General features: G+C 49.4%; 1 protein-coding gene across 5 annotated transcripts in view; it reads right to left on the bottom strand.

Moving 5' to 3' along the window:
• The window catches only part of CRHR2 (corticotropin releasing hormone receptor 2), a 202,056-nt gene that overhangs the window by 138,723 nt on the left and 49,177 nt on the right, over positions 1-14,156 (bottom strand). For 2 of the 5 annotated variants that reach the window (XM_083704267.1, XM_083704269.1), the window contains exon 1: positions 4,007-4,107. Coding sequence is in view for 2 of the 5 variants with exons in the window: in XM_083704266.1 (XP_083560392.1) it covers positions 4,011-4,130; positions 4,263-4,350 (208 nt within the window). In the remaining 3 variants the exon portion in view is untranslated. Of the gene's footprint in view, positions 1-4,006; positions 4,137-4,262; positions 4,363-14,156 lie in introns of those variants that run through there. The other 3 variants (XM_083704266.1, XM_083704265.1, XM_083704268.1) reach the window with 3 other exon arrangements.

Below are 14,156 nucleotides of genomic sequence, written 5' to 3'. Positions count from 1 at the left end.
CTCTTTGCGGCAGAGAGGAGAGAGACTGCTAAAGTCTGAAGCTCAAACTGGCTCGTTCCTGTAATGCCCAACTGAGACAATATCAACGACATTGCAATCAGTCAATGAATAAATTAATAAAGAGGAGGAGGAGAGGAAATGAGAGTCGGTGATCTCGGTAAACTCAATGTCCCTTAATTTTAATTAATTTTCAGATGGCTCTAGAAATGTAGACCACACACTGGGATGCTTTGCTATGGTATCCTTTGTCATGCTTGGTTTGTGTGAAAAGGACTCCCTGCAGCTCCCAAAGATTCGAAGTCATCAGATCAAATCAAGGCACTGCAAGTCCAGTTCAAATAACATCAGCACATCGGATGACAACTGCACACCCCTGTGGTGAGAGGCAAAGGAGTCATTCATATAAGGCCACCAGGTGAGTTTGCAACAGCTGCGGGATTTGAACACAGGACGTTCTGGTTTGCAGCTTCACCCTCTCCTAACCACCGTGCTACAGTGATGCTCAAATCAAACATTTAAATCAGACACAAGAGCTATTTCCAGATCGCCGGGGCTGATAGCTATTAATGCGTAAGATAGAACAGACTTGGAATCTTGGAATTTTAGAGCCGGTAGGGACGCGGGTGGCACTGTGGGTTAAACCACAGAGCCTAGGGCTTGCCGATCAGAAGGTCGGCGGTTCGAATCCCCATGATGGGGTGAGCTCCCATTGCTCAGTCCCTGCTCATGCCAACCTAGAAGTTTGAAAGCATGTCAAAGTGCAAGTACCGCTCTGGCGGGAAGGTAAACAGCATTTCTGTGTACTGCTCTGGTTCACCAGAAGCAGCTTAGTCATGCTGGCCACATGACCCGGAAGCTGTACGCCGGCTCCCTCGGCCAATAAAGTGAAATGAGCGCCGCAACCCCAGAGACAGCCACAACTGGACCTAATGGTCAGGGGTCCCTTTACCTTTAGGGAAACTTTAGGTCAGCTAGTCCAACCCCCTGCAATGGAGGAATCACTGCTAATTGTGACTAAACATTGGGGGAGACTTCCTAACCAATAAGAGCTTTTTGACAGTGGAAGAGGCTACCTTAGCAGGAAGAGGCTCTCTGCCACTGGAGATAGAATCTGCATGTCCACCTCTCAGGGATGCTGAGCCTCAGGTATGGGGGGCCTTTGGCCCTCCAGGTGTTGCTGAACTACAACTCCCACAACCCCTGGTTGCTGTTTATGCTTGCTGGGACTGAGGGGAACTGTAGTTCAGCCACAACGGGTGGGTCAAAGGGTGCCTCACTCCTTCCACAGTTGCATCTTCCGCTGCAGAACCTGTGATGAGCAGGTGGGGTTAGAGGGGTTGTCCTCCGAGGTTCCTTCCAGCTCCAGGATCTCCAGGTAAAGGTAAAAAGGTAAAGGACCCCTGGACGGTTAAGTCCAGTCAAAGGCGACTATGGGGTTGCAGCGCTCATCTCGCTTTTAGGCCGAGGGAGCTGGCATTTCTGCATAGACAGCTTTCCGGGTCATGCGGCCAGCATGACTAAACAGCTTCTGGTGCAACGGAACACCGTGACAGAAACCAGAGTGCACAGAAACATCGTTTACCTTTCCACTACAGCGGTACTTATTTATCTACTTTCACTGGTGTGCTTTTGAACTGCTAGGTTGGCAGGAGCTGGGACAGAGCAACGGGAGCTCACCCTGTCACGGGGATTCAAACCACTGACCTTCTGATCGGCAAACCCAAGAGGCTCAGTGGTTTAGACTGCAGCGCCACCTGCGTCCCTTCCATGACTCCAGGCAACATTCTACAATCAGGTCATCTTTTCGAAGTGGCTGATACAGTAAGATAAACTTGTCCTGCGATAGTTTCCAGGTGTCTGGCACATTGGTTCAGAGCTCTGGGTTCCTGCTGTCTACTCACAATGCATATAAGCATCTCTTGGGGAAATCACAGGTTTGGCACAGGTAGCTCCTACTTCACATGAGATAACCACAGATTCCCCACACTTGCCATTGCTAGCAGCTCTTAATTTGAGCCACACCTGAGCCAAGCCCCATCATTCGTTGCCAGATCTGGGGCCTACTCCTCACAATGCAAAGCAATCCAGAACAGGAGATGGTCCAGAATTAGCAGAAAAGACGTTTTGGTCTCTGGACCACATCTAGGATGCCTGGACACGTTTTGATTCAGTTAAGTGCTGATTGGGTGCCAGGGTGCTCAGGTAAAAGCATGGGAAATTCCCTGATTATATTGTCCCTCAGATATTTTGCAAAGCAATCAGTGGGTTGAACATAATGATTACAGATCTTACAGATCTCCACTCAAAGATGATTTTGTGTCCTGGTATCAGCGAAATGTCTCTCCCCCAAACAACACTATCTCCTCTGAATCCCAAACCCTGCCCAATTACTTGCTCAGTTTCACTACTAGATCAAGATACATCTCCAAATGCTGACATTGAAAAGTGACTATTGCTGATTCTGGAAGAATTCTGTCAAATTCAAAAACCTATTTCCCTGCTATTCAAGCACAATCACACAGCCAGATACAGCCACATTCAGGTGACTGTGTCAACAGCCTGTGTCAAAATTTTCACATTTGTCTGTGATGATCAACACTCACATGATATATACTCTTATATAAAGTGCTTGGGGCTGGTTGTCGCTGGTTGACCGACTTCTAGGAGCTGAAATCTGGGTTATGCGATTTTCAGGCAGATCTGGAGCACCGAACGGTCAAAACTAGGGAGCAGAGAGGGCTCTACTCTTGTCCAGAGCAAGCAGAGCCGCATGCATACTGAACCGCATCATTCCCCATCTGCACGCTTGATTTGCTTCGGATCAGGGAAGGCGTTTTATTCCCAGTAGCAACCCGGAATTCGCATCTACTTGCAGACGCCAAGACATTTGCCCAACTTGACCACTAGATACACCTGGGGAAAGGGAATGTGCAAAACACACTCGAATATTCCCAAGTGACTACAGCCGACCTTAAATACTTCCTAAAATTGATATAATGCACACCCCCCGAGAAAGAAAGGATCCCACATGACAACACACCCAGTGGCTCGTCTTACTTCTTAATTATTTTACTGCGCCGTTTGAAAGCACCCAGCTTCCGCTTCTCCCCACGGGGAAAAACTGAAATAAGTCAATGAACTCTTAGCAAACCAAACTTAACATGGGAACACAATTTTGCATCTGTCCTCTTCTGGAACAAAACTGCTCAATTTCCAGGAAAACACTTAAGGAGAAAACGGGGGGGGGGGGTTGATACACCCACTGAGAGTTCATTTCTCCTTATTTTAAAACTTGTCTTCAGTACTGTTCTTAAAACTATTTTTACCGGTTATTGTGGTTTGCCTGCCTTGAGACACGTGTAACAGGCAAGAGATAAACGAGCCAGCAATATTGACTATAATATCTATCTATCATCTATCATCTATCATCTATCTATCTATCTATCTATCTATCTATCTATCTATCTATCTATCTATCTATCATCTATCTATATCTATCTATCTATCATCTATCATCTATCATCTATCTATCATCTATCATCTATCTATCTATCTATCTATCTATCATCTATCTATCTATCAATCTATCTATCTATCATCTATCTATCTATCTATCTATCTATCAATCTATCTATCTATCATCTATCTATCTATCTATCTATCTATCTATCTAATCTATCATCTATCTATCTATCATCTATCTATCTATCTATCTATCATCTATCTCTATCTATCTATCATCTATCTATCTATCTATCTATCTATCTATCTATCTATCTATCTATCTCTATCTATCTATCTATCTATCTATCTATCTATCTATCTATCTATCTATCATCTATCTATCATCTATCTATCTATCTATCATCTATCATCTATCTATCTATCTAGCATTCTGCCACTGAGCTTCCACCAAGACCCATTCCCACCTTCACCCCAAAAGCCCAGAATTCATTCTCCAAGAAAAGCGAAGGCACACACAGAGAGAGAGAGAGTTCGATCGCACTTACTCGTGGTGTTGTACTTGACTCCGTTGAGAAACTCGGGGCAAGGTCTCTCCACTAGCTCCCCGGCGCTGGTCTTGGGCCAGCAGGTCCCGATCTGATCGGTGGTGGCGTTGCAGTAGGGACCTTCAAGTTAAAAGAGAGAAAAGGGAGTGACTGAAACCATCCGCGCTCCGTGCGCCCGGGCGCGCCGCGCCGGGACCCTCACATCGAGAACCCCTCGAGAGACTCTTCCCAGCCCTCTTCGCGCTCCCCTACCATCAAATCCATCCTGCAACAAATCGAGGAGACTGCAGTTCGCATCCAGCTCCTCGATGAAGTACTGGAGGACGATCGTCTCGTTCATGGTGGTCCCGTTCTGGAAGAGGAGGAGGAGTAGGAGGAGGAACAAGCTGGGCTGCTGTTCCAGGTTCCTTTCACTCGTGGTTTTCTTTTGCCTCTTCCCCCTTTGCCAGTGAAGCAAAGCCTACTGGCTACATTCTCTCTCCCTTCCTCCCTGCTTCTGTCTTTTGGAGGGTGGGTGGACCCAACACAGAGATATCTTCCCAAGCGCTCCTGCTTTAAACAGCAGCTCAGGAGCCAATAAAATCACAGCCGGTTTCTCAGTGAGGGTCTTTCTGCTCTCTCCTGCGCCTCCCTCCTGCTGACATTTGGCTCCTGTCTAATCCTGCTCTGTCCTGGCTATTGAGAGTAAGAGGAGAGGGGAGTCTCTCTCTCTCTCTCTCTCTCTCTCTCTCTCTCTCTCTCTCTCTCTCTCTCTCTCTCCCCCCCCCCCCCCGTATTGCCTTGATTATCCCTTAAGCGACAAACATTTCCTGCAAAATCGGGGAGAAGCGGTTTCAAGGCGTAGCGCAAGACGGGTCCGACCTCCCCTCGTGTATCCGAAACCGAACCGACTCTTCCCTGCCAGGGGAGGGGGCCCAGGAGCATCGCTTCCTTCCCCCCCCCACCCCGCCCCCGTCAAACTTCTGCAAATCAGGAACTTTGGTGGGCAGCATCTCTCAGTGGCAAAGGATAAATCACTCTGCACATGCCCCGGGACGCTCTGCTCCCCAGGCAGATTGCAAGCACGGGGAGGGAAAAACAGCCCGGCAGTTTATGGCAGAATTCGAGCTGATCTGAGGAAAATCCGTTTTTTGGGTTTGCTGGGTGTTGCAAGGCTCAGGAGATCTCTTCTCCCGAAGCTGTAGAAGGGAAAGGCAAAAGCCAGAGGGCAAGCGATGTAGCTTACGGGGGGGGGGGGGGTGGAGCATCTGCTTCGCATGCAGAAGCCATCGGGTTCAATCCCGATGCAGCAGTGTGGTGTAGTGGTTAGGGCATCTCAGCCTAGGACCTGGGAGACCAGGGTTCCAATCTCCACTCAACCACCAAGCTGGCTGAGTGCCCTTGGGCCAGTGCCTGCCTCTCAGCCTGTTGTGGGGATTAAATGAGTTGGGGCAGAACCACACATGCTAGCCTGAGCTCCTTGGGGGAAAAGGCAGGATATACAAATGCAATCATAATTAATTATACCTTATGGAACAACCTGAACGGAGCAATTTGTGCATTTGTATTGTTTCTGCATCATTTATGTATTTTTGGTGTGCATAATTCCCAGCCTTTAAAAATAAACAAATCTTGATGCTAAATAAACAACTGGAACAGAAGTGGGTTCTGGGCGCAAGATGCAATTCCACATGGGAAGAAGCTCAATTGCCCTGGGACCTACCTCTCAGGGTTGTTGTGGGGATTAATTGAGGAGGGGGGGGGAACCATGTGTGCCACTTTGAGATCCTAGGAAGCACAGATGGGATATAAATGCAGTAAATAAAGACAGTGGTACCTCAGGTTAATAACTTAATGCGTTCTGGAGGTGCGTTCTTAACCTGAAACTGTTCTTAACCTGAGGTACCACTTTAGCTAATGAGCCTCCCGCTGCTGCCGGGCCGCCACCGCACTATTTCTGTTCTCATCCTGAAACAAAGTTCTTAACCCGAGGTACTATTTCTGGGTTAGCAGAGCCTGTAACCTGAAGCGTCTGTAACCTGAAGCATCTGTAACCAGAAGTACCACTGTACTAGGCAATCCTGAGCTAGAGAAATCAAGGGTCTGACTCTGTAGAAAGTAGCTTCCTGTATTCCAATGTTCTAAGGGGCTCATTGCCTTCCCCCAGCACTGAATGTGCCGGCTTCCCTCTGGCAAACATCTGATGGTGCTGAAATCCAGGAGAGCTGTGATTAATGTAGGCCACACACCCACATTTCAGGGCCTCCACACTCTGTGTTTTCCCTATAATTCAGGAAGGATGTGGAACACAAGGAGGTTGTGCTAAGCCTGAAGTGTGTGTGTGCAGGGTGTCTTCTGACTCCAAGGGCCACACTGCTTTCTGGGCAACTTTTCAGGGGCCGCATGCAAGTGGGCCCTGAGGCAAAGCAACCAATGTAAATGTAACTTTTGTACAATAGGCTCGTCTCTATACACTGGTCTCTCCATCCAGGCAAACAGAAAAGCATGGTCAGAGCTGCAGGCGTGCACATTTCATTTGCACAAAAGCCTTCCATGCGGGTGCAAAGGAGGGTAAGGGAGGGGCGTGGTCTGCGGAGAAGGGGTGTGGCCTGAGAGAGGGTGCATGGCCTCTCATCTTCCCACCCTTCCTGGGGACAGGAGGGAGCCGGAAGTAAATCACAGAAAGAAAGCTGGAGTTAACTCCTCATTAACAAAACGGGATTGACACAGGAGTGTCAGGTCTAATGAGCACAGCAACTCAGGTCTTGCCCCAATGAAGCAGTTGCTGGGACTAAAGATTCCTGCCTCCCCACAGCCAGATATCTCTCCTCCTCTCCAGGTTTGCATATCTGTCTTTGCTCCTCGTGCTTCATGCCTCTCCTGGTCCTGGGAAACCATGGGGAGGTGAGCTTGTCACAGCAGGAGGGAGAGACCCCCTTGCTTCTTCACCAGCCTGACTCATCTCTGCCTCTTGGTCTCCCTTCTCTCCTGCTTCAGCTTCTGCCTCTAATTCTAGACTGCTCTCTGCCACAGCCTCTCCCTGCTCACTAAACCCTGTAAACTCTTCAGGTTCTGACACCTCCTCTTTCCAGTCTCTTCCTCTGACCCTTCATCATCATCATCCCACCACCACTTCCTTGGCTCTGAGCCTTCTTCCCTTGAAGGTTTCCCAGCTGGTTCCTGTGGGAATGTTCAAGGATACAAGAGAGGATATACTGTTTGATTATAGGCTTTCCAACTTGTGTTAACAAGTTCACAATTTAGCAGAGTAACATTCCCCTTTTTAAACTCATAGCGGATGCATTTGCTCAGGCTCGCTAAAGCCTCTATAATAACTGTTCTGGTATTTTCCCCTTATTCCCTCATAAAAGATAAGACACGACACAGTCTTCTATAAAAGTATAAAAAGAGTTTACTCACTCACATTCTGTTCACAATCGGATCCCAGAAGGCAGATTTATCTTAGAAAAGTAAGATACACCTCGAAACTATTTCATAAGGAGACAGTTCCTTTGTCCTCTCTTGGCTGGAGGCCAAGAGAGCATCTTTGGCTAAGCAGATGTTACTTCTTCGATGAAAGTAGTCACAGAGAAAGAGATGGCTGCCCTGCCCTGCCCTGTGCTTTTGTCGTTACCTGCACAGACGAGAACACACCCAACTCTAGTCACATGCAGAGGAAGTCTGTCCCAGCCCAGAAGGAAACAGGAAGTTTACTTGCTGGCTGGACAAACATTCCTCCCCATGTGTAAACATGTTCACTCTAGGAATGTTGTACTTGACTGCTCTTGTGTTTCACATCCCACAGTTCCTCCCACCATTCATCTACAGCCAACCAGCCCATGACAGGCAACGGCAGAGTGTGCTGCAGGCCCTGTGGTGAGTGCCACCCGGCATTTTGTCACCCCCTCAGTGGTGACACCCGGAGTGGCCTGCACCCACTGCACCCCCCCTTCCTCCTTCCATGATGACAGGTGGAAAAGACTTGAGAAGCACCTTGAACGCAGCATTGCTGCTCGTCTCCCTGTCCTAGGGTGGAGAGACAAGCAACAACGTTTTGAGGAGTGTCCTGGCTCTTCCGGAGTTAAGTGAGAGCAGGGGACATTCTGGCAATCTTAAAAGTTGGGGGGGGGGTCAGGGAGTGGCACATTCCTGCTTCACCTCAGATGGCGAAATGGCACAGGCCTATCTCTGAAGCAAGGAATTCAAAGATATTGACAGCACTGTTCCCTGCGTGACAATGCCCTGCACTACTACAGTCTGATCACGGACCTCACTTCCTCTTGTTATCAACAGAGGAGCACACAAGGGCTGCTTGGTTAGGGTTACCAGACGTCCCCGGTTCCCAGGGACAGTCCCCGGATTTGCAAATCTGTCCCCAGACAAATTCCATCCCCGGAATGTGCCCAGATTTGCAAATCTGTCCCCGGGAAACGTGGCAGCGGCAGCCTCAGCAGCCCGGAGCTAGCCTGGTAGTGCAGTTGGCTCTGGCTGGCTCCGGGCTGCCGACTGCCACTGCCGCCGCCACTGCTGAAGGGGAACCGGGGACGTCCGGTGGTACAGATCTCCTGCCCCCTTTGTTTTGACTGATGGGGGAGGCTCGGGAGTTGCAGGCGGGCAGCCGTTGCCCAGGAGGGGCACAAGGCGCGTGGTTTCTCTGCCGGGCAAGGTGCAAAGCCCTTCTTTTGCAACCTGTGAAATGCGCAGAATTTTTAAAAAACTGGGCAATGGCCAATCTCCTGCCCCCTTCCCCCTTTGTTTTGACAGATCGGGGGAGGCTCGGGAGCCATGGGCAGGCACTATTGCTCAGTTTTTTTAAAACTCTGTGCATTTATGTTTCACAGGGTGCGAAAGGAGGGTGTTCCACCTTTATACAATCTGCATGTGTGCTTGGGCCCAGGGCTTTTTGCCTCGCCATCCCCACTACTGACTCCCTGTTGCTACTCAGCTTCCAAAAAAAAAAGTGTCCCGAATTCATTGAAAAAATCTGGGAGCCATATTCTTGGTCGCATTACACAATTATGCCATGGGACAGAGACTCGCCTGAGAGTTTACAAGGTGCCTGCTGGTTGCTAAGTGATAGTGTCCTGTCTTCCCAATTACTAAGCCTTGCACCTTTCATCGCACACTGAAATCCCACAATGTCACCCGCTATACATGTGGATGGCTACATATTGCAACGAGCTCAATTAGCCAAACGGCTTGAACAATGAGAGCGTTTTGATGGGATTAGATCCCTGATGTGGGGCTGCTGGCAGTGGCATCACCTCCGGGTCATGTTAACCCGAGGGAGACCCTACTGAAAGGTGTGGGGCATTGTAAGAAGCGAAATGCCTTGGGTAGCTAAGCCGGTGTTCATCTTTGTAATTTTGGCTCAGCATTACCCAGCGTTGGGATTTGAAATGTCAGCAGGGGTTCCGTGAAGAATGTTCTGAACTTAAGTCCTGCTAGATCATGGGTAGGCAAACTAAGGGCTGGGGGCCGGATCTGGCCCAATTGCCTTCTAAATTCAGCCCGTGGATAGTCCTGGAATCAGCGTGTTTTTACATGAGTAGAATGTGTCTTTTTATTTAAAATGCATCTCTGGGTTATTTGTGGGGCATAGGAATTCATTCATTCCCCCCCCCTCCGAAATATAGTCTGGCCCCAAACAAGGTCCGAGGGACAGTGGAGTGGCCCCCTGCTCAAAAAGTTTGCTGATCCCTGTGCTAGATCATATTAGACCACCTGGTCCAGTATCTTTCTTTGTCTCAAACCTTCCATTCTTGGGCAAGGTGATTGAGCGAGTGGTTGCTGAACAACTCCAGGCACGCCTGGAAGAAGTGGACCATTTGGATTCCTTCCAGTCGGGATTCAGGGCTCATCATGGGACTGAAACTGTCTTGGTCGCACTGGTTGATGATCTCTGGCGGACTAGGGACAAAGGTGAGAGCTGTTTCCTAGTTCTGCTGGATCTCTCAGCGGCGTTTGATACCATCGACCATGACATCCTTCTGGACCGTCTTGAGGGGCTGGGAGCTGGGGGCTCTGTCATACAGTGGTTCCGCTCCTTCCTCCTGGGCCGTGTTCAGAAAGTGGTGGTGGGGGATGAGTGTTCAGACCCCTGGGCTCTCACTTGTGGGGTGCCCCAGGGTTCTGTCCTCTCCCCCATGCTTTTCAACATTTACATGCAGCCACTGGGAGAGATCATCAGGAGGTTTGGGCTGGGTGTTCATCAGTATGCAGATGATACCCAGCTCTACCTCTCTTTTAAATCAGAACCAGTGAAGGCAGTGAAGGTCCTGTGTGAGTGTCTGGAGGCGGTTGGAGGATGGATGGCGGCTAACAGATTGAGGTTGAATCCTGACAAGACAGAAGTACTGTTTTTGGGGGACAGGAGGCGGGCAGGTGTGGAGGATTCCCTGGTCCTGAATGGGGTAACTGTGCCCCTGAAGGACCAGGTGCGCAGCCTGGGAGTCATTTTGGACTCACAGCTGTCCATGGAGGCACAGGTCAAATCTGTATCCAGGGCAGCTGTTTACCAGCTCCATCTGGTACGTAGGCTGAGACCCTATCTGCCTGCAGACTGTCTCGCCAGAGTGGTACATGCTCTGGTTATCTCCCGCTTGGACTACTGCAATGCGCTCTACGTGGGGCTACCTTTGAAGGTGATCCGGAAACTACAACTAATCCAGAATGCGGCAGCTAGACTGGTGACTGGGAGCGGCCGCCGAGACCATATAACACCGGTCTTGAAAGACCTACATTGGCTCCCAGTACGTTTCCGAGCACAATTCAAAGTGTTGGTGCTGACCTTTAAAGCCCTAAATGGCCTCGGTCCAGTATATTTGAAGGAGCGTCTCCTCCCCCATCGTTCTGCCCGGACACTGAGGTCCAGTTCCGAGGGCCTTCTGGCGGTTCCCTCACTGTGAGAGGCCAAGTTACAGGGAACCAGGCAGAGGGCCTTCTCGGTAGTGGCGCCCGCCCTGTGGAATGCCCTCCCATCAGATGTCAAAGCGATAAACAACTACCTGACATTCAGAAGACATCTGAAGGCAGCCCTGTTCAGGGAAGTTTTTAATATGTGACATTTTAGTGTATTTTTCATCTCTGTTGGAAGCCGCCCAGAGTGGCTGGGGAAACCCAGCCAGATGGACGGGGTACAAATAATAAATTATTATTATTATTATTATTATTATTATTATTATTATTGGCTGAAAGGATGCTTCCAGGAAGTTCCTGCTTGGCAGGGGGTTGGACTCGATGGCCCTTGTGGTCTCTTCCAGCTCTATGATTCTATGATTCACAAGCAGCGCATGAAGCCAACAGCCCTTTTGTCCCATTCCTACCAAAGCAAATGGTGCTAAGAACATAGAAGGAGCCTGCTGGATCTAGCCAATGGCTCATCTAGACCAGCGCCCTATTCTCACAGTTGCCGGCCAGATGCTTGAGGGAATAAGCAATAAGCAGGCGCCAAACACAGGAGCCCTCTTCCCTTCTGTGGTCTCCAGAAACTGGTACTCAAAAACATTACTGTCTCCAACTGTGGATGCAGAGCATAGGCATCATGGCTGGTACCCATTGATAGCCTTCCCCCCCCCCCATGAATTCGTCCAATCTTCTTTTAAAGCCATCCAAGTTGATGGCCATCACTGCCTCCTGGGGGAGTGTTCCGCTTTCCCAATGCCATACATTGTTTCATGAACTTCAATCATGCCATTTTTCTACACTAACATGTCCCAGATGCTACAACCTTTCCTCATAATGGATCTGCTCCATCTCCTTGATTATGGTGACAACAACAACAACAACAACAACAACAACAACAACAAGTACAGTCATACCTCAGGTTAAATATGCTTCAGGTTGCGTTTCACGGTGACCGAGAAGTAATGGGTTACTTCCGGGTTTCGCTGCTCGCGCATGCGCAGATGCTCAAAATGACGTCACGCGCATGCGCAGAAGCGGCAAATCATGGCACGCGCAGATGTGGGTTGCGTTCTGCTCAGGATGTGAACGGGGCTCCAGAACGGATCCCATTCACATCCAGAGGTACCACTGTATTTAATTATGGGGTATCAGAGTTTTTAGGGGGCTAACAAGGCTGGGATAGCAGGGATAGCAGGCTTGTTGGTTTTTGAATGTCTGATGTAGATTTTTTTTCCATTTCGTTGTTCTGTATGGGACAATGACAATAAAGATTATCGTATCGTAACAACAGCAGCAACAACAACAACTTATTTATATGCCACCCATCTGACTGGGTTTCCCCAGCCACTCTGGGCGGCTCCCAACAAATTAAAACACAGTAAGACATCAGACATCAAATACAGGGCTGCCTTCATTTGTCTTCTAAAGGTTGCATAGTTCCTTATCTCCTTGACATCTGAAGGGAGGGCGTTCCACAGGGCGGCCCCACTACTGCGAAGGCCCTCTGTCTGGTTCCCTGTAACCTCACTTCTTGCAGTGAGGGAACCGCCAGAAGGCCCTTGGAGCTGGACCTCAGTGTCCAGGCAGAACAATGGGTGTGGAGATGCTTCTTCAGGTATACTGGGCCAAAGCCATTTAGGGCTTTAAGACATGACTCCGTGCCATCCAATATCCTTTCTTCCTTTGATTTTGATGAGGTTGTATCTCATAATTTCCATACAGAATGTCAGGGACTGGAAGTGGGGGACTGTTTTTGCTTAATTTGGTGTTTTCTCTTTTCTCTTTTTGTAACCTTTAAAACTTTAATAAATATTACTTTTAAAAAAATGGAATGATGGGGACTGGACTGAGGAGGAATGGTGGAGACCGTGCCCACTCCTCTTGAACCTTCAAGATAAGGGGAAGATATTGATACATGGCAGTGTTTTGAGGAAGGCCACAGCTCAGAGACAGGTGAACAGAAGAGTTGGGAGAAGAGAGGGGAGAGACAGAGGCAGAGCAGCCAGCTGACACGTTATTCCTGACTTCCCTTCTCCCGGAACCTGGCGTGCATTGAAAGTGAAAGAGCAAAAGACTCAGAGACAATTAACCCCTGGTGGCCACCGTAAAGGGAAACGCTGTTGCTAAGAAGGGAGGGGGGAGGAGCCCAGTTGGAGCAACACCATTGTCTGAGCGGCTGCCCCTCTGTATATCTCTGTGAATTGTGAATAAATACATTGGTAAGAAGAACGTTGAAGACTCCCTGGAAAAGACCCTGATGTTGGGAAAGATGGAGGGCACAAGGAGAAGGGGATGACAGAGGATGAAATGGTTGGACAGTGCTCTCGAAGCTACCAGCATGAGTTTGACCAAATTGCGGGAGGCAGTGGAAGACAGGAGTGCCTGACATGCTCTGGTCCATGGGGTCACGAAGAGTCGGACACGACTAAACGACTAAACAACAACAAGAAGAACGTTTTGTTTTTTCCATTTCTGGCATCCAGTAGGGAGGGAGGACGATCAGAGTCCTTTTGAAGTCTGATACAGAAGGTCCAAGGTTCAATCCTAGTTTCCAAACAAGACTGGGAGACTCCTCTGTCTGAAACCACAGAGAGCTCCTGAGAGTCAGCGTGGACATCATAGCTGCTAGCCAGGATGGTTATGTTCTGTCTCCACAGTTGCAATGCTTCTGAATGCCTATTGCTGGAAACTGCAGAAGGGGAGAGCGACTTGAATTCTGCTTATGCATTTCCTACTGGCAACTGTTCAGCCCCTGTGAGAGCAGGGAGCTGGACTAGACAGGTCACTGGCCTGATCCAGCAGCATCTTCTTATGTTCTTAATGAACCAGATAGACCAAAAGTCTGAGGCATCTTTCTGCGCTACTTGCTGTTCTGGGCCTGAGGGTAACCCATGAAACACGGTCCAGGACCGGTCCAGAATTCGAAGGTTCCGCTAGGCGTCAGACCGACAGGGCCAAGGCAGGACACGAGACAGGAAACCAGGTAAGGACAGGTACAGGATCTCAGGCAGGATCCAGCATACAGCAATGTTGCTCCTGCAACCTGGGGCAGGGTCCGACAGCCTTTTATATTTGTTGGGGTAACGGCTGGTCCTGATCCCCCGGCGACTCACCTCCCTGTTTCGCCCGAAGGCGAGCACTCCTCCTGTGAGTACTCAGGTCCCTCCTTCTCTCAGACCTTAGTCTCTGCAGCTTGGGAGATGTCGGTGGGTTACTGGACCCAGGGGCTGCCTCAGCCTCCCCTGACCCAACCGGTAGTGG

The sequence above is a fragment of the Podarcis gaigeae genome (genome assembly GCF_964106915.1).
Source record: "Podarcis gaigeae genome assembly, chromosome: 12".
Taxonomy (NCBI): domain Eukaryota; kingdom Metazoa; phylum Chordata; class Lepidosauria; order Squamata; family Lacertidae; genus Podarcis; species Podarcis gaigeae.
Note: the sequence above shows the minus strand (reverse complement) of the source record. Positions and strands in the feature narration are given on the sequence as shown.